The following is a 23,581-nucleotide window of genomic DNA, read 5'->3' as shown; positions in this document are numbered from 1 at the left end:
TTTTCTGGTAATGATAGCCTTTCTTGAATAGAAAACTGACCCCACATCTGTTTGTTTTTGTATCACCTTGAGGCAACTTAAATTGAAGCAGATAATGAAAACAAATAATAATCTCCCAACACACTGGCCTTGGAAAACTACTTGTCCTGGCAGCATCCCTTATGTACACTTGCCAGACTCAACAAGACTGACTGCTGGGAAAGCTTAGTAATGAACTTGTCTTCCCAGCAACCAGTCTTTGTGAATCCAGCTGGTTTGCTAGCAACTTGCAACTCATGGAAAATGGCCCAAGTACTCCTCCAAGCCCAATGCTAAAGCACGTGAGGAAAACATTCTTAAGGATTAATATACTGATCATACAACACAAAAGAAATGAATCAGTTACTGGATGGAAAATTTCAGTGTTTGCTTGTGGTGAAAAAGTAAAATTGAATCCTTGAAGAACATCCTTGAAAACTCTTTTCTGCAAGGACAAGGCACAACAAATTATTATTTGACGTAAGCCTGGAGCTAGTTACAAAGAGGCCTCATCCTACATTTACCTCAATGTTCATCTACCCAATATTTAAGTACTTGTTTGTAATTAAATATCCTTAACTAGAAAAAAATATATAAAATTAGCCTTCTGATCTGAGCTGCCATTTTCACTGTGACTTCCTCCAATCTGGCAAATTGATGTATGGTATCTCAATTCCCACTGGTTTTATAAATGTGTGTGGGGTTTTTTTTTCTGCTTCCAATTTATAATGATCATCACCAGAGACTGCCTGGATACCACAAAGGAGTTACTTTAGTGAGTATAATTGACAAACTATTGGAGCTGAGTCAACCAAAAAGCCCAGATATAAGAAAACAACAATACGATAAAATTATTAAAACATTGCTAAAACAGGTCTACTCAGTGAGGGTGTTGGGGCCGCAAATTCCAGTTTTTTATTGAAACTGGGAGCATAGCCATTTTTATCTTTAACAAACTGCTAACAAAGTACCAAGAATGCTACTCAAAAAAGTTTGATTTCTGAGCATCATTTAAGGAAGTGTAATTCTTATTTGCTCCCTCTGTGTATTTGCATGGTCCCACTGTTAGTACTCCAGCTGCATAAGTAAGTTAATTGATTTAGAGTCATAAAAAATGGGGAAACAGAGATATATTGGCATGCGAAAAGCATGCAAAATCGCCAGGTCCAACGCATCCCTCCCTGATGAGCTCAATGCATTCTATGCCCGTTTTGAGCAAGAAGTCATCGAGAGCATGCCCTCCACCCTGGAAGCCCTGGATGAACCTGTACCTGGGGTCCCCATTACAGATGTCAGAGCCGCTTTCTTGAAGGTCAACTCGTGGAAAGCGACTGGCCCGGATGGGGTATCCGGACGTGCATTCAGATCCTGCGTGAATCAGCTGGTGCAGGTATTCACAAACATCTTCAATCTCTCTTTACAACAATCTGAGGTCCTTACCTGCTTCAAGAAGTTGACCATCATCCTGGTACTTAAGAAAAACCAAGCAACGTGCCTTAATGACTATCGGCCGGTGGCTCTGACATCCATCATAATGAAGTGCTTTGAAAGGTTAGTCATGGCACGAATCAATTCCAGCCACCCAGACTACCTTGATCCACTACAGTTCGCCTACCACCGCAACAGGTCCACAACAGGTCCACAACAGACGCCATTTCCCTGACCCTGCACTCAACCCTGGAATACCTAGATAACAAAGACACCTATGTCAGACTCCTATTTATTGACTACAGCTTAGCCTTCAACACTATTATTCCCACGAAACTCATCTCCAAGCTCTGTGGCCTGGCCCTCGGCACCTCCCTCTGCGACTGGGTCCTGAACTTCCGAACTCACAGACTACAATCAGTAAGGACAGACAACAACACCTCCTCCATGATCATCCTCAACACCAGTGCTCCACAAGGCTGTGTTCTCAGCCCCCTACTATACTCCTTATACACTTATGACTGTACGGCCAAATTCCCCTCCGATTCGATTTTCAAGTTTGCTGACGACACCACCGTAGTGGGTTGAATCTCAAGCAATGACGAGACAGAGTACAGGAATGAGATAGAGAATCTGGTGAACTGCTGCGGCAACAATAATCTCTCCCTCAATGTCAACAAAATGAAGGAGGCTGTCATCGACTTCAGGAAGCGTAAAGGAGAACATGCCCCTGTCTACATCAATGGGGACGAAGTAGAAAGGATCAAGAGCTTCAAGTTTTTAGGTGTCCAGATCACCAACAACCTGTCCTGGTCCCCCCATGCCGACACTATAGTTAAGAAAGCCCACCAATGCCTCTACTTTCTCAGAAGACTAAGGAAATTTGGCATGCCAGCTACGATTCTCACCAACATTTACAGATGCACCATAGAAAGCATTCTTTCTGGTTGTATCACAGCTTGGTATGGCTCCTGCTCTGCCCAAGACCGCAAGGAACTACAAAAGATCGTGAATGTAGCCCAATCCATCACGCAAACCAGCCTCCCATCTATTGACTCTGTCTACACTTCCCGCTGCCTCGGCAAAGCAGACAGCATAATTAAGGACCCCACGCACCCCAGAAATTCTCTCTTCCACCTTTCTCCTTCGGGAAAAAAGCTACAAAAGTCTGAGGTCAAGTACCAACCGACTCACGAACAGCTTCTTTCCTGCTGCTGTTAGACTTTTGAATGGACTTACCTTGCATTAAGTTGATCTTTCTCTACACCCCAGCTATGACTGTAACACTACTTTTTGCACTCTCTCGTTTCCTCCTCTATGATTGGTATGTTTTGTCTGTATAGCACGCAAGAAACAATACTTTTCACTATGTTAATACATGTGACAATAATAAATCAATTCAAATCAAATCAAATATATTGGGCTGAAGTTTACGGAGACGGCTGAGGTCCCACCACTGCGGACGGAGGCAGGAGCAGACCCTGCTTTGGCCGGTGGCAGGAGTTAGGGAGGCATATTCCTGGTGGTGGCCAATTAACTAGTCCTATTAAGGACTGCAGCCCACCCCCCCTCATCAGCAGGACTAGCAGGGTCATTGCTGGAGTTGCACCAATGATGAGAGGGGCACCTCAATTGCTGAGAGGTCCACAAAGAGCGGTGTGAATTGGGGATGTCGGGCTGAGGTCGGCAGATGCCGTCGATCAGCAGACATTGTTGAAGGTTAGTCGGCTGGTTGCCACAGCCGTGAGTTGCCATTGTTGCTGGGGATTCCCTCCATGGACCATGGAATGCCCAAGAAGGAGGGCCCTTCCTCAGAGCATAGTGGGAGGCTACCAGGTTTCACCAAACTGTCTAGCCATGTAAAGTAGGACCCCCAACACAGAGGCAAGGAGTGGCCCTCACTCGGACAATTAAATGGCCTAATTGGGCTCCTAGGGGGTGGGAGGCATATCCATTGGGTTGCTCTTCACTGGCAAAATGGTATAGCACTGGGTGTACCCCTGATACTTGTGCCATTTTACAGGCATTCCCACCTCCCAGACCATTGCCAAGGAGCTGATAACATTTATGTTGTCATCTTCAAAATATTGGCAAAGATTCCTTGCAATAAAACCACAATTTCAATTACCATATATCCAGATTGTTAACTTATAATTGGATAAAATCATCGTGCTTAAATTTGTGCTAAAGGTGAAGGTCACAGTGGTGGCACCAGAAACATTTCTGTTTCATTGTTAAGCATTGGCCAGCCGATTAAGTAACTCAAGGTGTGCTGACTGTCCAATCCAGGACCAGAGAATGGAAGGCACAGGGCAAGACTGGCATCAGCTGTCATTGTAGGAGGAGAAGTCATTACTTGTCTGAACAGAGCACCTGTGACCAGCTTGACACAGCTGTGGGCAGTAGTTTGGGAAATACCACATAGGGCAGGACATTGGCACTGTTGCCTCACAGCTCCAGGGACCAGGTTTCATTCCGGCCTTGAGCGTCTGTCTATGTGGAGATTATAAGTTCTCCCTAAGTCTGCATGGGCCTCCTCCGGGTGCTCCAATTTCCACCCACATAAAAATGTGCAGGTTAGGTTAATTGGTCATGCTAAATTGCACCTTAGTGTCAGGGGGATTAGCAGGGTTAGTACATGGGGTTACGGGGATAGGGTCTGGGTGGGATTGCTGTTGATGCATGCTAGAAGGGCTGAATGGCCTCTTTCTGCAATGTAGTGGTTCCGACTTTTGACATGGATCGCCCAATGACTCTTGGAAACAACCGGAGCCGTAGAAGGTCAGGGCTACTATAACTTAAGGGCCACTAGCATAGAATGGCCACCTATGCATCTCTAGGCCAATCATCTGCCATATGGAGGTCACAGTGTTCCTAGAGAGGCATAGCCTTCTTCAACACTGGACCTCAGACATGTTGACATAACTAGAATGCTGGCTGTAGATTGTGGACCCTTCCAGCTTGCACTTCCTGCTGACCCAGCACCCCCTCTGGCTGTGCCTCTTCTCCCACAGGTCATTCTCTGAGTCACTGCCTGTGGACACCATCACTCCTCTCCTCTTCAGAGGAGACCCCTCCAACAGAGCAGACAATCTCTATTTGCTTAACTATAGGTGGCACAGGATAGTGTACTGAAGGGAGTATTCGGGAGAAAGCTTCTAAGAAAGCTCATAAGTGAAAGATTTCTCTGGCGTGCACAGGAAATGCAATGAACTATCAGAAAGCCATCTACTATTAGCTCTCAAATCCGATCTGCTCACATTGCCATGGCTCTGGTAACTTTTATCCTGCCCTGGATTGAGTTTTAACTAAAAATGGGATGGCCGATGGTCTGTGCGCCAACCGTTGAATTGCACAGGCCATGTAAAATTGCAAACAATTGCCATTTTAATGGGCTTAATCGCCCATTTAATTGTCAGCAGGCAAGCTTCCAACTCTTCCGCATGCCTGCTGACTGTAATATGGCACAATGATATCAGGATACCCACCCAATGTGTTCTCATGCAATTTCATACAAGTTTGGGTTGGCCACATGCCTACAACTAAAGCATAAAATTTTGGCCCAGATTATATCCACATCTATTTCACTGTTGGCGGTTATTTTAAAAACATTCCTTTGTTCTCAACAGCACAGGGATCCTTATTTTCCCTAGTTGTTCATAGATTGGCATACTTGTTTAGAAACTGGCTCTACTGCCTCTTCTTCCTCACCCCGGCACACCATACACCCCAGCTCCCATAACATTCTCTTAACCCTGTTTCACTCACCCCACCTCTCCAACCTGGCTCCTCAGTCCTACCAATGTCAGAAACACCATGGAGGGGACAAACCTTCAGTCAAGTGTTATTTCCAACATCTGTGTGTCAGAACCATGATAGAGAGGAGAATGTTTTCCTCCTCCATCAAGTGCTTTTCCCAGCCCCAGTGAGGCTGAGGAACTAGAGTGAAGAGCCAGGGGCTGAAGGGGGAAGACAAGAGTGCAAGGATTTGGGGCAGATTTGGAGAGAGGCAGATGGTTTTGATTAAACCTACATTAAATAAGAAATTCCAAAGCATCCCAAAACACATGTCATTGAGGGAAATGTACACCTTGAGCAGAATTTCTTGAGCTTGTGATAAAACTGGATCTGGCCTCAACTGCAATAGAACATAGAACATAGAACAGTACAGCACAGAACAGGCCCTTCGGCCCACGATGTTGTGCCGAGCTTTATCTGAAACCAAGATCAAGCTATCCCATGGTGTGCTCCATGTGCCTATCCAATAACCGCTTAAATGTTCCTAAAGTGTCTGACTCCACTATCACTGCAGGCAGTCCATTCCACACCCAACCACTCTCTGCGTAAAGAACCTACCTCTGATATCCTTCCTATATCTCCCACCATGAACCCTATAGTTATGCCCCCTTGTAATAGCTCCATCCACCCGAGGAAATAGTCTTTGAACGTTCACTCTATCTATCTCCTTCATCATTTTATAAACCTCTATTAAGTCTCCCCTCAGCCTCCTCCGCTCCAGAGAGAACAGCCCTAGCTCCCTCAACCTTTCCTCATAAGACCTACCCTCCAAAACAGGCAACATCCTGGTAAATCTCCTCTGCACTCTTTCCAGCGCTTCCACATCCTTCTTATAGTGAGGTGACCAGAACTGCACACAATATTCCAAATGTGGTCTCACCAAGGTCCTGTACAGTTGCAGCATAACCCCACGGCTCTTAAACTCCAACCCCCTGTTAATAAAAGCTAACACACTATAGGCCTTCTTCACAGCTCTATCCACTTGAGTGGCAACCTTTAGAGATCTGTGGATATGGACCCCAAGATCTCTCTGTTCCTCCACAGTCTTCAGAACCCTACCTTTGACCCTGTAATCCACATTTAAATTAGTCCTACCAAAATGAATCACCTCACATTTAGTCCTACCAAAATGAATCACCTCACATTATGCAATGTGCCGAACCATTAGGCCTTCCCACTGACCTCGCCATTGGACCATATTGCAGCTAGGAGAGCAAGCTCCCGCTGCAGCCTATGATAAAGATAAAGTCTTCACACAGTCAGCTGCGAATGCCTCCACTTCACCACTGACTACAAGGTCCAGGCCATAGTGTCATTTATTTAATTTACACTTATCTCTCACAGGCGCACCAACACTGCAGCAATTTTAAGTAGCAGTGCACGTGTAGTGTTGTTGCTTTGCCATTCCCCAGCTGACTGAGTGTGAAGGAAGCCATAGGTAGGAGAAGGTACAGTATTTTTCTGAGCTTTCAGTCAACATTTATACCTTTGAGCACAGCTGTTGTAACACTGGTTGATCACCACACTCTGAGGAAAGGCAGATTGCCAGCACATCACGTGAACCTTATTTAAATTAAACCATCAGTAGAAAACACAAATGATCAAACATAATCCTACAAGGAAAACAGTGACAAATTATTTATAATACACTGCTGTCAATGGGGTTTCCTAATTGCTTGCCGCTGGAGTTTGCCCTCAAGTGGGACGAGAAGTTCCGCCCCAGCGGGAATGGCCGGAAAATCCCACCTTTTTTCATTGTGACACAAGGATGCACAATTATAGCAAAATAATTTATTGCAAATTAACCTAGCATGCGGTAGCAAACAATTCACCTTGGCAGGAAACTTTTCTTACTTTTTAAACAAATTAATACAAGCTAAAATACAAGATTTGAAGTGTTTGGCTAACTTTACTGCCAATTATGCCGTCAGCTGATTAATGAGTCCTAAACATTTTAAAGGTATTTTGCACTAGGAACAAAATGCGTTGATTTGATCATAAACCATTTGATAATTATAGGTGGACTAACCTTTAATGGTGAAATGTGAGCATGTGACACATATCCAAGGATATTCTCAACCTGTGATAAATTCTTCTCAGACACATGAACAAGCTCAGGGCCTTTGACTTCATTGGTTAGCCGTGGTAAGCTGTAATCATGTGGTGGTGAATCCTCATCTTGATAGTGGTAGTTCTGAAAAAATAAATTAAATAAGTGAGAAGGGTTGGGAAAAAATCACTTTTAGTTTCAATATATCAACTTTTTGTTGTAGACAATACAATTAGATGCAATGTACTTTGCCTCAACCACCTCCTGTGACAGAGCATTCCATGTTCCAACAAGTCTCTATTTAGATAGTTGTTCCAAACTTCACTTTTAAATTCACTCTCCAGACCAAGTTATCTTTCTCCTGCTCCTCCCTAACCATAATAGCAAACAAGATCGCTCATAACAGGATGAAATAGCTTCTTTGATGTTGTGCATTGAGCTGAATTACTGTTCACAGATATTCTCTGCTCTAGAGATTTATCTTTCCAACCCCCTATGTAATTGTGCTGCCCTGGATACACTGGCGATTCCTGATAGCCCACAAATTGCATTCGACACACTATGAGAATTCAATAAATTGGTATCACACTGTCTAATTTCAAAATGTAGATACCGTTAGACTGAATTCCCACTAGAACCAAATCTTGTCAGAATCAAACTCTGCTTACGCACTTCACAAAGGCATTAATTATAGAAAAAAATCTCCAATGTAACTGCATCCCAATGATGAACTGCACATATTTGCAGCTGTTCATATTTCATGGCTTCTCACAGTTTGAGATTGATCTCTCATACATAGATTCTGAAGTTAATGGATTCACATTATCAGTCAAGAAAGAACTGAAAATTTGGTGTTCTTGGTTTTTCAACTATTTTTGAAAACTCAGTTTGTCCACCCATATGTCTAAATACTAGGTGATTGCAGCTGACTGAACAAGACATTCTTTATATGCATTCCATATTATGTAAAAGGAAATTGTGCTTTGTGTAGTTTAACCAGCAGATCTTCAAACTATAGACGTAATGCAGCAGGTACTCTGTGCTACAGGCCTGCCCTAACTCTCAGTGTGAATGTCAATTGCTGAACATTAGGAATTCAAACCTAGAGCAAACGTGCAGGGAAATAATACAAAACTATCAAGGGAATTGAGAGTACTAAATAAAAATATGGGACAGAAAATTCAATTGGACCTGGCTTTTCCAGAGGTAGGCTCTGCCTCCAGCTACTTTCTGCACCACCCAACCAGGAATTCTGGGTACATGCAGGTGGACCCCTGCATAGGATTTAACATATTGAATTGGTGCTTCCTGACATTATACACCTGATGTGACATCAAGAGCAGAGTTTCTCAAAGCGCTTCAGAGCCCTACTGTCAATGTGGGTCAGAAGCCAGCATTGTATGGGAAGCAGTTACTCGTTGTCATTTTTCCCACCACAGCCAATTAATGGTGTGAGGGTAGGCTCACCATCCAATTCAGGACATCAGTTGGGCAATGAAATTAGAGGGCCAATCAGAGGCCTTTCAGGTTGAAAGGAGAAACAAGCTGCAATGGCAGGTAAGTGAGAGGCTCCTAGTTCTTCAAAGTTTAAATGAAAAAATGGATTTTACACCCATGCCACCACAGTCATTGGGGGGATGCAGCCTCTACTGGTGGCTTGTGACTGCTGCTGCGCCTCCACACCCAGGCAACACCGGGGGCTGTCTCCAGGCAACTAACCTGGCAAGCAGCTGGGGGCCTATTGGAAAATCCCAGTTAGCCTTCCATAATTTGCCTTAATTGGCCCTTAATGAGCCATGCTGATGACTTGCTACAGGCAGGAGGATAGCATGTTAGCTCTCACCCCATCTCTGCAAAAATGATATGGGATGGGATGGAGCTGGGGAAGCCATGCATCAGGTGGCAGAGTTATTTTTAGCTCCCAATTCCAGCACTGGCCTGGCTTAAAAATCAAGGCCCAGGATTCTAAATTCAGATAATGTCGGTCCTGGCAATGCCTGTGCTGTCCACTCTTGAAAAAGGTAGCATGAGGCAGCAAGATACTGCCAAAAGTTCCATTATCTAAAAGGGTATGGCACTCTGCTTGCAGAGCAATTAGAATAATGGAACATTTTCTTTTGAAAATTGAGAGTTATATTTTTAAGATTATTTTGGTGAGTTCCTGAATTTTTCATAGTGTGTTGCCATATCCTTCGAGGGATGGCAGAGCATTCGGTGACCAGTGTCTTGTGTATGATGGACAGGCTTTGGAAGTTAGGAGTGAGTTAATCCTTTTGTGCAGCTTCCCTTTAAGAGACAGACTACCTATTTTTAAAAAGCAGCTGCTTATACATATGATCGGCAAACAAGCTCTGATGTGCAGAGCTCAGAGATAGTGTTAAAAGCAGAAAGGAAAATTGGAGGCGCATTAGAATCATTCAAGTATCTTACCATCTTGATCTGAACAAGCATGACAAACCATGAGTCACACTCCCGCTGTCCAAAGATTGAGACAGATGAATATAAGCCAAGAATATCTCATGTGCATTCAACAAAATATACATTTACTGTTCAGATACAAAATTAGCAATAATTAGTTATCTCTATGTCTAAGAATTTCCTATTATTGTTCTGGAGTAGTTTGTCCTTTTCGTTGCACTTGGGGAATGCTCAGTCCCCAGGCACAGCAAAGAAAAAAATAGGATCATATTTGATGTCTCTTTGAAGCATCCCAAGGATTGCATCCTTTAACGGACCAAATTGGGCCTGTGCAGAAGGTGCAGGCACAGTATTGGAATACACGGGAAAATAGGAGGTTCTCGGCCCTCTTGCCTCACTTTCTTAGGCGAAAGCAATTGGAATGTTATGTCAAAACACTGACGATAAGGCCTGCACAAGGATGTTCCACTGGAGTCCTCAGAGCACCTCAAAAATTGAAGATGCCAGCTGGTATGTTAGCTTCTCAATACTCTCCCCATGATGACCTTCACACATCAAACCTCTAGTTGCAATTCCTCCTGGAAAACCCCAGTACTAGTCAGACGACCTGCAGCTATTTTTCTGTTTCTGACATCCTAATCTGACACAAATCCCTGTCTGAGCAGATATGTATCAGAATTGTGCCCAGGCTATGAAAATAACTTGGAATAAGAAAACATCTGTTACCTGTGACTCATCTCCTGTCTTGTATTTAGTTGATAAGTAGTTGCATGTGATGCAAATTTCACAATTAACGTCCTATTACAATATAGGTTTCTTCATAAATGAGGAGCTTTACTGATTTAACCCAAAATAGAATCAATGAGTAACCACCATACAACATTTTAACAAGGGAGACAGGAGCTCCATGCATTGAGTATGAAGGCTGTGGTATGCTTGAACCAGTGTGATCTCCATTTATAAGTTACATGCCTTTACCCAACTTCAATGATACATGCCAAAAAGGAGAAAAGTAACTGCGATTGCCTTTGACAGCTTCTTGCCACCAGAGTGCAGTCAAGGGATTGAAGAGAAATGTAACTTTTTAAAGTTTCTTCTGTAAGTGTACTTGCAGCATCTCCTCTTCCATAACATATTTACTATTTGCAATTTTCAAGCATCTTGAGTTCCAGTTGGTCATCTGGCCAATAAGACTCATTTATAGCTACAAAACTGATTTAACCTTCCACTGATAAGTATAAGAAAGTAAATAAATGCTCCCTGTCACAGATGCTGACCAAACAAAACTCCAGTGCATAGTGCGCTTTCTGTAATGTGAAGTTTCAATCAATAATAGATTACATAAAATGTGAACTATCTATCTGGTTGTCTGCCTATTGTGAAGCTGTCATGAAGTCAAACAGAAGTTCTGCCTTCCACAGAAATGAGTAATATGGTATATGAATTTCAGTTACAAACAAAAACTGAAAATCCTGGAAAATCTCAGCAGATATGACAGCATCTGTAGAGAGCGAACAGAGCTAACGTTTCAAGTCTGGATGACTTTTCATCAGAGTTCAGAAGAGTTAGCTCTGTTCCCTCTCCACAGATGCTGTCAGACCTGCTGAGATCCAGTACTTTCTGTTTTTGTTTCAGATTTCAGCATCCGCGGTAATTTGCTTCTATCTCTATGAATTTCAGTGTCGGTGCAATGCCAGGTACATGGGCTATATGTCCCAATGACTGGTGGATTGGGTCAAACAACATGTCCTTTCAGTTGTTTGCTATAGGCAGAATACAGAACGCACTCAACCAGCCTGTGTTTGCAAAACTCAGAACATAAACTTGCTGAGTGTGCACAGACATGCAAAAAAAGATGGATTCTTAAGACAAATTATGCATTTAGATTATTAACAAAGAAAATACAATAAGTAAATCATGTGAATAAATAGCCTTTAAAGGAAGCACATATCACAGACCTGGATGGGTTCTCTCTCTTGGTTCTTTGGAGATGAATGGAAGTTGGAAGTCTCTGGATTTCCAGGCAAGCTTATGGGTGAGTTTCTGTCAAGGTTAATCTTTGCAAGTAAAAACTAATTAATTCCCCCCCTCACTGTATACATTGACTGGTTAATAGTCTATATTCTGGTTGGAGGAGTTGTCACTTTCGGTTTGATAATTTTAGATTGCCTTGCTGGTTTCCTACTGGAGTAAAAAGATCTTGAGTCCCCTCCAGCTAATTTCAATCATGTAATGGCAAGTTTCAGAGCCTCCCATTGTCCACATATTGGGTTGGAGTTGGGGTGATCGATGCACAATGGAGGAATGATAGATAACCCAACAACATACTATCTCTGATGAAGGGTCATCCTGACTCCAAATGTTGGCTCTATTCTCTCTCCATAGGTGCTGTCAGACCTGCTGAGATTTTCTAGAATTTTCAGTTCTTGTTTCAGATTCCAATATCCGCAGTATTTTGCTGTTAATATACCAGCTATGATTGGCTCAGCAGAAGACTTTATTTGATATTCCATCCTCATGGCCTTGACAAGTCGAGTAGTCATGCTCTTTTAAATATCTTCCATTGAGCTGGTAAGGGTGGTCAACTTGCACTTGGGAAACTCATTTGCATTTGAGAACTTTCCAGAAGCAGGTTCAGACATGAGTTAATTCTTTGTTTGTGTAAAAATTACGAATGTTAGCCACAGGACACTCAGCAGCCACCTTGGGCATCATGTTGACCACTTTTTAAAGTCAATTTTTAAGTCTGTATTGACTGAAGTCTGTATCCTGAAAGTTAAAAATATGAAAACTTTACTGGACATGACACTAGGCTGGTACTGTCTCATATGTGATGCTAAGCCAAATCTTGATTCGTAGTTCCAAATATTACCATAATGAAGTCACTGTTGGAGGAATGATGAAGGCACTGGCTTTGTGGCATGCAGGTCTTGCTTGTTCTGGAAGGGCCTGACTCTGTTCTCCTCAAATGTTGAGTTTGCTTGATGACAGAGGCTTCTCCATTTAGATCTGTCTGGAGTCCAACTTACAGGCGATGAGATTGATTTTAAGAATGTCTTTATACCAAAGTTTGGGACAAACTGTAGTGCAGGTTCGTGTGCTCAGCTGGCTATAGAGTACCACTTTTGGGATGTGGAATCTTCCATGCAAATCACATGACTGACCCTCTGATAAGAATGCTCTCGATAATTGGTGCATGTCACTTGCAAGAACTTTGGTGGTCGGTATTTTGTCCTGCTGCTTGATATTGCGAATACATTTTATCAGTGAAGGTGAATGCATCTATTCACTTTCTATGACAATGATAGGTTGTCCATGCCCCAGAGCCATAGAGCATTGGTGTGAGAACCACTGTATGATAGACTTTGATCTTTGGTTTGAGACAAACTCCATACTCTCTCCAAAGCCTGTGGGTGAACTTGCCAAATTTTGGCCTTGCTTTTGCCGGGTGACAGGCGATTTTGTCATCAAACATGGTGTTGCTATAGAGGATACTCCTAAGATAGTAGAATTTCTGAACTGAGTTGATGGATACATTGTTAAGAACATAAGAAATAGGAGCAGGAGTAGGCCATCTAGCCCCTCGAGCCTGCCCTGCCATTCAATAAGATCATGGCTGATCTGATAGTGGTTTAGTTCCACTCACCCGCCCGCTCCCCATAACCCTTAATTCCCTTATTGAACAGAAATCTATCTACCTGTGACTTAAACATATTTAACGAGGTAGCCTCCACTGCTTCAATGGGCAGAGAATTCCAGAGATTCGCTACCCTCTGAGAGAAGAAGTTCCTCCTCAACTCTGTCCTAAACTGACTCCCCCTTATTTTGAGGCTGTGTCCCCTAGTTCTTGTTTCCTTTCTAAGTGGAAAGAATCTCTCTGCCCCTGTCGAGCCCCTTCATTATCTTACATGTCTCTATAAGATCTCCCCTCAGCCTTCTAAACTCCAACGAGTACAGGCCCAATCTACTCAATCTCTCCTCATAAGCTAACCCCCTCATCTCCGGTATCAACCTGGTGAACCTTCTCTGTACTCCCTCCAAGGCCAATACATCCTTCCGCAAATAAGGGGACCAAAATTGCACACAGTACACCAGTTGCAGCCTCGCCAGTACCTTGTACAATTGCAGCAAGACCTCCCTGCTTTTATACTCCATCCCCTTCGCGATAAAGGCCAACATTTATAAATGTTGGTCTTTATAAACAATAAAGGATGAGTACATGGAGCTTAATAGGATGGAGGGTTATAGGTAGGTCTAGAAGGTAAGGATGTGTTCGGCACAACTTGTGGGCCGAAGGGCCTGTTTGTGCTGTAGTTTTTCTATGTTTCTATTCTATTTGCCTTCTTGATCACCTGCTGCACCTGCAAACTGAGTTTTTGCGATTCATGCACAAGGACCCCCAGATCCCTCTGCACAATAGCATGTTGTAATTTTTCACCATTTAAATAATAGTCCATTTTACTATTATTCCTTCCAAAATGGATAACTTCACACTTGTCAACGTTATACTCCATCTGCCAGATCCTCGCCCACTCACTTAACCTATCCAAATCTCTCTGCAGACTTTCCGCATCCTCCACGCAATTCGCTTTCCCACTCATCTTTGTGTCATCCTCAAACTTTGTTACCCTACACTCGGTCCCCTCCTCCAGATCGTCTATGAATATGGTAAACAGTTGAGGCCCCAGCACCGATCCCTGCGGCACGCCACTAGTCACCAACTACCAACCAGAAAAGCACCCATTTATTCCAACTCTCTGCTTCCTGTTAGAAAGCCAATCCTCAATCCACGCTAACACTTTACCCCCAACTCCGTGTACCCTAATCTTCTGCAGCAACCTTTTGTGAGGCACCTTATCGAACGCCTTCTGGAAATCCAAAAACACACATCCACTGGTTCCCCTCTGTCAACTGCACTCGTTACATCTTCATAAAAATCCAGCAACTTTCCCTTCATGAATCCATGCTGCGTCTGCTTGATCAAACCATTTTTTTTCCAGGTGTCCTGCTATTTCTTCTTTAATGATGGATTCCAGCAATTTCCCAACTACGGACATTAAGCTAACCGGCCTGTAGTTACCCGCCTTTTGTCTACCTCCTTTTTTAAACAATGGCGTCACATTAGCGGTTTTCCAATCAGCTGGCACCTCCCCAGAGTCCAGCGAATTTTGATAAATTACAACCAATGCATCCGCTATTACTTCTGCCATTTCTTTCAGTACCCTGGGATGCATTCCATCCAGGCCCGGATTGTTGATTGCAACTATGGAGTTTTAGGATTTGTGGCCAGGAACAGGTTGGTATAAAATCACTTTTTTTCAGACTTATTGCAAGACCAAAGCATTTTGAGGCTTAGGCAAAGCAGCTGGATGTCTTTGCCATGCGTGCTATGAGAGCATAATCGTCAGCAGATAAGAATTCACCTAGTAGCTGTTCTGGTACCTACATGCAAGCCTCGAGTGTTTGTAGATTGAAGAGGTTGCTATCTGTCCTGAACTGAAAGTGTACTCCCATGTCAAGATCTTTGAGAGCATAAAAGAGCATGGCCAATAGAGGAGTCCATCCAAGTCATGAGCACTGCAATCATCCACTCTTTATATTGTGTGGCTTCCTCTCTATCATGGAAAAAAAGCAGAAATGCCTAAAATTTGGAAATCCAGCTTCCAAAAATGGCATAAAGCCATTATTGTCAAGCTCATTTGAATTGTCAGCAGATTTTGTTTTATATTTGGTCATGGGATGTGGGCTTTGCTGGCCAGGCCAACATTTATTGCCCACCCCTAATTGCCCTTCAGAAGGTGAAGGTGAGCTGCCTTCTTGAGCTGCAGGAGTCCATATGGTGTAGGTGCATCCAGAGTGCTGTTAGGAACAGAGTTCCAGGATTTTAACCCAGCAACAGTGAAGGAACAATACAATAGTTCCAAGTCAGGATGGTGTGTGACTTGGAGGGGAATTTGCAGGTGATGGAGCTTCCAAGCACCTGCTGCCCTTGTTCTTTTAGGTGGTAGAGATTGTGGGTTTGGAAGGTGTTGTCAAGGGAGCCTTGGTAAGTTGCCAAGATAGTACACACTGATGCAACTGTGGGTTGGTGGTGGATGGAGTGAATGGGGTGCAATCAAGTGGGCTGCTTTGCCCCGGATGGTGTTGAGCTTCTTGAGTGTTTTAGAGCTACACGCATCCAGGCAAATGGAGAGTATTACATCACACTCTTGATTTGTGCCTTGTAGATGGTGGACAGGCTTTGGGGAATCAGGAGGTGAGTTACTTACCACAGGATTCTCAGCTTCATACCTGCTCTCTTAGCCACAGTATCTATATGGCTGGTCCAGTTCAATTTCTGGTCAACGGTAACCAGTGCCGGATTTAGGCATAAGCTAAACAAGCTACAGCTTAGGGCCTCACAATCCGCAGGGGCCTCACAAAATTTCAGAAAGTTTACAATGAAGAGAACATCTAAGAGCAGATACCAGAAAAGAAAAAGAAAGCACCAGCTTACCAAAATTACCAAAATCTATGACAGAGATCAAGCCAGCCAAATGATAAATATGTAATCAGTAAATGCATTCATTTGAAAATAATTTGTATTTTTCACTTTAAATACCTTGCTATTAAATAATTAAAAGGCATAATTATGTTTTCAATTTTGTTGTGGCGACCCAAGGTCCTGTTTTGGTACGCACCTTTGTGAGACCTTTTGGTGTAACTTTTTAACAAGGGGTCTCCAAGCTTTATATAGCTTAGGACCTCATCAAGTCTAAATCCAGCACTGACGGTAACCCCCAGGATGTTGATTGTGGGGGGGATTCAGCATTTTTAAAGCCTTTGAGTCTCAGGTGGAGATGGTTAGATTCTCCCCTGTTGGAGATGGTTATTGCCTGGACTTATAAGTGGTAAGTAACATTCGTGCCACATGAGCCCAAGCCTGAATATTGTTCAGATCTTGCTGTATATGGTCACAGACTGTTTCAGTATACAAGGAGTCATGAATGATATGCAATCTTCCACAAACATTCCCACTTATGATCGAGGGAAGGTAATTGATAAAACAGCTTAAGATGCTGTGCCAAGGACACTACTCTGAGTAACCTGTCCAGATCAAATGTCAGAAACACCTGACAAAGGGACCTGTCAGACTTACCCAAGGGAATTGGCAAAAGGATCTGTCAAGCTGTCAAAACATTGAAAAATCAATCCCTTTAAATTTTAGAAAAAATGTCTGGAATGTAAAAAAGATTGTTTGCTATTTCAGTCTGTCTGTTGATACAAGCTTGAGGGGTTCCATTACTGAATTAATGCCACCTAACAGATTTCATAACTATCCATTATCACAGTAGGATGCTTGCCATTTCACAGTTGATTAAACTAGCAGGCCATTCAGCCCTTTGAGCCTGCTCTGTCATTCATTTTGATCATGGCTGATCATCAAATTCAAAATCCTGATCCTTTTGACAACTATAAGTGGTCAGATTCTCTAATATAGGACTATGAATGCCAATGCCTGTTTCGATAAGCATTTGAATTAAATGTTAGGTGTTATAAGTTGAAGGAATTCAAGTGTAGTAAATGGTTTTCGTGAATTATAGACACTTGGAACTTAATTTTATAGAACTTTATTTTACCTCATCTCTGCATAGATCCTGAAGTCTTCCCCTGAATGTATACTGAAATGAATTGGCATGGTACATGTAAGGGCAAAGGGTAATGGGTGGAATGCATGGGTTAGCATAAGTTGGCAGAGACAATAAAGGGTCATGGGATGGGTACTCGGGCATACGTTTGCATTGAGATAATAATGGGCCATGTGTGTGGGTCAAGGGACATAGGGGCCATAAAGAACCATGAGGGATAGGTTCAGGGGAATAGATTGGTGCAGAGGATATATAGAGCCATGGGAGGTGAGTACAGAGCTTTAGGTGACATGGGTTGGCATGCAAAGTGTGAGGAGGTGAGGGGGTGTACGGACTGTTGAGACGGTTTATGTTTTAATCATTACAAAAAATTCTTGGACAGAGTTCTGGAACCCCAAGGCAGGCTTTCTGCACAGCCCACCTTGGCACCTGGCAACCTCCTCACTTCTTCCCGGGTCACCCACTCAAGCTCCAATTTTAGTTCACTCACCAGGACCAAAAATCTGATGTCTGGGCTGTGAGGGTATGCGCCTTCATGCAGTATAACGTAAAGGTGCTCCGCAGAGCAAAAGCAAAGGTTTAATGTGGGACTGAAGAGTGGCACTGTACACTGTATGATGTATACAGTCACATGGTCAAAGAACAGTCTAGAACTCTGTAAGCAGCTAGCCTGCATGGTGGGAGCAACACCATGCAAGTTCATACTAAGAACTATAATTATTTAAAGCCCATCAATGAAGGTATTCATGCTTAAATAAACAAACCTCAAGATCTTATCAATGAAACACCACCACAGCAACATGAAGAACCCATATTCCATTTAATTCCTAGCTATCAATCTGGGCTTAAAGCATCTTGTTACATATAAGTAAAGCCTGAGTACAAATCATCCTTCTTGCACAGCAGACTCAAATGGTACATTGAACAAAAATCAATGTATTGAAAAGTGTAGCAAATATACCCTTAAAACACAATCTTTGAATAGAGTCTCACCTCAAAGACATTAAATAAAAGGCAAAACAATTATATTAATATGCCTAGTTGTTGGCCATTCAAAAAATAAATGCTTCAAATATGAGTATACTTTTATCCTGCACCTCTTTCTTTCACTTGTGTATTTTTCTCTCTCTCAGGCTCTGTTTTCTCTTTTATTAATACGTTGTTTTGAATTCCTCCCTTTGGGTGGGATTTTCCCACATTGCACTGCAGGGATGAGAAAAGGCATTTTTGTTTTTATGACATATTGTCTGCTTCCCACCATATTAATTATGCATTAATGGGAAACACACAAGATTGCTGGCAGGTGGCCTCTGATTTGCCTGCTCCACCATCAGCTCACTGCTTCCTCATTCTAGACGCTATATTTACCTGTGCATAGCTTTCTCAATCTCTCCAACCCAAAACTGCTACAGATCTCACAGATGGTCCCAAGAGAAAAGAAGACAACAGTCCCCAAGTTCAGTGACACCTCCCTTGAATATCTGCTCGATGTCATGGAAGCCCATAATCTCCTTTACTCAAGCTCTGGGAGGCAGTGGTAACAATGGTCAGTGCTAATGCTGACCACAAGAATTTGGCCACCCAATGCAGCAAGAGGATAAGAGGATGAATAATCTTATCTATGCTGCCATGGTAAGTCAACCATCTCATCATTCTTAACTCACAAACCCATCACACATCACAGAGATCTTACTCACTGCCAGCTCAGAGGACACACCACTCACTCACACACACACCTTCACATCTCCATCTGGTCTCAACTCCTCTAGCGAGTATGTCCTTATCTTGTCCAGGCTCCACTCACCACCCACACATGCCAAGCATCCTTATCTGCCCTGGCATGCATCTTGCTCACACTCTCTCCATCTCTCTTCATGCAGGACTAGCTCGCACACAATGAAAGGGAAAAATGTCTGACCGTGATTGGAGTGCCTGAACTCAATGTTCTCACTGAGTTCGAGAACAAAACAATTGAGCTGGCCTGAGAGGCCATGGACCACACTGTAGCGATGGCGGGATTGGCGGAAAATGTCCATGTGAGGATCCTGCACCAGCTCATCCATCAATCAACACAACTGAGAGTGCACTGTCCTATTTTATATTCAACTGCCATGCAGTAGTTATCTCAACTTTCTTTCATAGGCTTCTCGGTCAAGCACGAAGGCCCTGCACCAGCCAGACCCCGGGTTCCAGCCCCGAGGACACTTTGGATGAGGAACCAGAGGAGAGTACCACTGAAGACCCAACACAGCGCTCACACACACCCTCCTGGATGGCCCCAGGATGTCCAGTTGCTGGTCCTCCACCCTATGGGTGCCTGAGGGTCCCCAACTGACTCCTTGAGGACAAGCAGCAGCTGGAATGAGATCAAGGTGCCCCACTCACCCTCGCATGGCCTCTGATGGATGCGGACTCACACACCTTGGCACAGCTGAGTTGTAAAGTATGCTTGGGGTCACAATCTGGTGAACACAGCACACAATCTGGTCCACAACAAGCAGGAGGCACTCCGAGGATTGCTCGAGGCCACGATTCTGTTGAGTCCGAGTCAGATTATCAGCCTCTGGACTCATTCCTAAATCAGTTGCTGGAGCTACAGTGGCAATCACAGGGAACATCAGGAAGGGATGTCAAGCAGCATTCCGCAGACTGCAACATATGATGGAGGAGTCCTTCTATGTTCAGTCTGATACGATAACACCGGCATACCAACGCACTGAGGTCAACATTGGCAAGCCCTTGGTGGCATCCATCAGAGGCCATGCGAGGGTGAGTGGGGCACCTTGATCTCATTCCAGCTGCTGCTTGTCCTCAACGAGTCAGTCGGGGACCCTCAGGCACCCATAGGGAGGAGGACCAGCAACTGGACGTCCTGGGGCCATCCAGCCAGGTGACGCCAGGACTCTCTGGCTGATCCAAATCCCATCTTCTTCTGACCTCCTTTAATCTGACAAGCTCTCATCACAAACTCGGGGGGGCAGCACTGTGTATCCCCTCACCTAAACACTTGCTGAGGTCACTGATGCAAATTCCAAATGGTAAGTTTTGGCGGTCAATAGAGGTTTTGAGTAAAGTGCATAAGGTTGTTTAGAAAATGTGGAGGGGAACAATGGGATAGGAGTGAGGATGCACTGAAACTGATGTGTGCTCTTTATTCGCAATGATATGTGTTCTTGAGAACTTCTGGACTTTGCAACGGCCAGGGCTGGCCATGAGGGCATAATATCCTGGTTAAATAGAAGGCATTTTAATGTCTGGCAGGCAAGTGTATGATGTGGAGATGCCGGCGTTGGACTGGGGTAAGCACAGTAAGAAGTCTCACAACACCAGGTTAAAGTCCAACAGGTTTATTTGGTAGCAAATACCATGAGCTTTCGGAGCAATGCTCCTTCGTCGTGACGAAGGAGCATTGCTCCGAAAGCTTATGGTATTTGCTACCAAATAAACCTGTTGGACTTTAACCTGGTGTTGTGAGACTTCTTACTAGGCAAGTGTATGACATTGTTAAGTTCAGGTGGTCCACATCCATATTAAGCTAAGGATAAACGCAGCCAAGGATTCCTATCTGAGAGTGTTGGATGTCAGTGTTATTTGGAAGAATGCACCATAGATGACTGAGCCATCTATAAATGGATTTACAGTAGCAAAATATCACTGGCAGCCTTGTACCAAGTGTGATTTATATGATTCACCATTGATGTTACACAGAGTGTGTTGTTCCGTTGGTTGAGATGAATCTCCTTAAGAAGCTTGTCAGATTAAAGGCATATATCTATGAGCCCACTGAGGATTGTGTAAGAGCTCCCACCTCCTGTAGGGTGCCATTGTGACTGGAGTGCTAGAGATATGCTTGAAGAGGCAGCACCTTCTAACCTCTGATGCCAGGATGCTCTCCTCCATCTAGCACCTCATCTCAGCAAGGACACATGTTGCCAAGTGTTCATCATCCTTCAAAAGATCAGGACAATGTCTGGGATCTGCCATCTGTTCAAGATGACACATGGTCACATCTCATATCTTGTGCAAATCTGCATGATCAGTTTTCGAGGTTGCAGATGAGCTCACGTAGCTCTTCAGGTTTATGTATTACTGTGGTTGTTGCCATGGAGCTTATATAGCTACATAAGCATAATCGATGGCACAAAACAACTGAATCTGGCAATATCCAGCATGATGAAAGGGTTACAAAACTCATACAGAAAGTGTACAAGCTGGTCTAGCAGTAAGTGTTATGCACCACCATCTTCTAACTTGCAGCGATGGCAAAGTACTAACTAAAATGAGGAGAGGTTCTGCTGCTGAGGGTTCTGAGAGTAGATTGGAGGGCAGGAGCATGTATGGAGGGGGGGGGGTGCTCATTGCATTACTGAACTGTGCATTCCCAAATAAGGAGAGGCACAGCTGAGGCATGTTACACACCTTTCAATGACAGTGTAGGTATTCAGGAAAGTTGAGCAATAATGTCCAGTCATGTGAGACTAATCATGCAGAGTGGCACTAATCAATTTCTTTCTTTTAACTCCTAGTTTGTAGTGTGAAAATTTCCGAGAGTAATAAGGAACTCCATAGCAATCGAGTAGATGGACAAGATCCAGAAGTATGTTACAAAATTGGCACTGGACAGTTCACTGAAGAGAAGCCCTCAGATCTCCTCAAATAATTTAATTTCCTGAATGAACATTTACACTCATGTTTATTCCCAAGAGTCCCAGTGCCTGTGCTGAAAGCACTTTACTGAATTGTAAAAGAGTGGCGATAGCAATGATTTTTGCATTTGGAGGAACCATCCAATTTCTATATATCAGGCTTATGCAGCCAGCTCAAGTAATGCAGCATTATTTAATCTTTCTTGTTGTGACAGCACAGGGGAACATCGCAGTAAACAGATAGAAGAACTGCACAGTCAGCAGCAGTAGAGAAAAGTGCACATCAGATTTTCAGACTGAAGCCATAATTTCTCCTAGAACCAGACACTATTTATGCAGGAGGCGTACTTCATTTATAACCACTGTCAGTCTATCTATCAAAAGCTGAAAAAAATGAATATTGGGTTGTCTATCAGCAAAAAGGTTTGTTGTGTTCATTTTATTTTTGCTCTAATGTAGAAGGTTTGATCTAGCTTGGTTTGTTGTGTTCATTTTATTTCTGCTCTAATGTAGAAGGTTTGATATAGCTTATATCATAAATGTATAAGCTAAGTTACTATGATAGATTTGAGTGAAATGCTCACTTTTACTCATTTATGGTGTACATGAACTGTCCATGGCTCATCCAATTCCAGGAGGGGAAACATACATTTAAGTAATGCCACCTAACCTAATAAAGATATCAACCAACTTCCGATGTTTATTTATTCAGGCTGGAAACATGGTCTACATAGGAGTATACAAAGATTATGCATGTTTGGATAGTCACATGAGCAGCCTGGGAATGGAGGGATACAAACGATTAGTCTAGTTGGACCAAGGAGCGGCACAGGCTTGGAGGGCCGAAGGGCCTGTTTCCTGTGCTGTACTGTTCTTTGTTCTTTGTTCTTTGGTACATGGCCATACGTGAGTGAAAAGTAAATTTTAAGTAATGTGCACTTAGCTTTACAGAAAGTAGGTAGATGTTGTGGCTGGATGGCCGATGGCAACAGAAGCAACAAGAATGATTAAGAGCTACAATCAAGCATGTTGTGAATTTTGGTCAAGTTGTATTAAACACTGATGCAGGTCAGAGAAGGCTGAAGCAGGTCGTGACCTGTCCTGTAACATGTGACCTGACACTTCCTGTGTTGACCAAAGATGGTTGTTTGGATGAATGCCAGACATATGAGCACCATTTATTCCCATCTTATTCCATATATGGTGAGGCTACGTGACTCACATGCAACTTGGTATAAACATTTAGGATTGTTTAACAGTAACTCTATTGGCTATAATCTAACATCATGTATTCAGTTTCCAGTGGTATCATTGGCTGAGTGCCAGAGAACGTTCTGGAAGAATGTGCAAAGTTTAGGATAAAACTTTAGGTACTTTGAGTCGTTTTCCTCAGCAGAAACTCCAGAATCACATTTGTGACTTGTGTCCTGAAGATCAGAGTCAGAGAAGAACAAAGGACCACAAGGGAGATCCATATCCAAGGGCAGACCTGGCCACTTCATTCAAGTAGGTAGTACCTGTTTGCTGTCAAAATTTAAAGTCAAATAAGTTAAAGTTAAACTAGAGTTAAAGTTTGAAGTTAAATGAGTTAAAGT

General features: G+C 43.2%; 1 protein-coding gene across 1 annotated transcript in view; it reads right to left on the bottom strand.

Annotated features, from left to right (window-relative positions):
* dlg2 (discs, large homolog 2 (Drosophila)) overlaps positions 1-23,581 on the bottom strand; it is a 945,868-nt gene that overhangs the window by 632,587 nt on the left and 289,700 nt on the right. The window contains exon 6 of the mRNA XM_078221879.1: positions 7,274-7,438. Coding sequence (XP_078078005.1) covers positions 7,274-7,438 — 165 coding nt within the window. The remainder of the gene's footprint in view (positions 1-7,273; positions 7,439-23,581) is intronic.

Source organism: Mustelus asterias, chromosome 10 (genome assembly GCF_964213995.1).
Source record: "Mustelus asterias chromosome 10, sMusAst1.hap1.1, whole genome shotgun sequence".
Taxonomy (NCBI): domain Eukaryota; kingdom Metazoa; phylum Chordata; class Chondrichthyes; order Carcharhiniformes; family Triakidae; genus Mustelus; species Mustelus asterias.
This window is presented reverse-complemented; position numbering and strand designations above follow the sequence as displayed.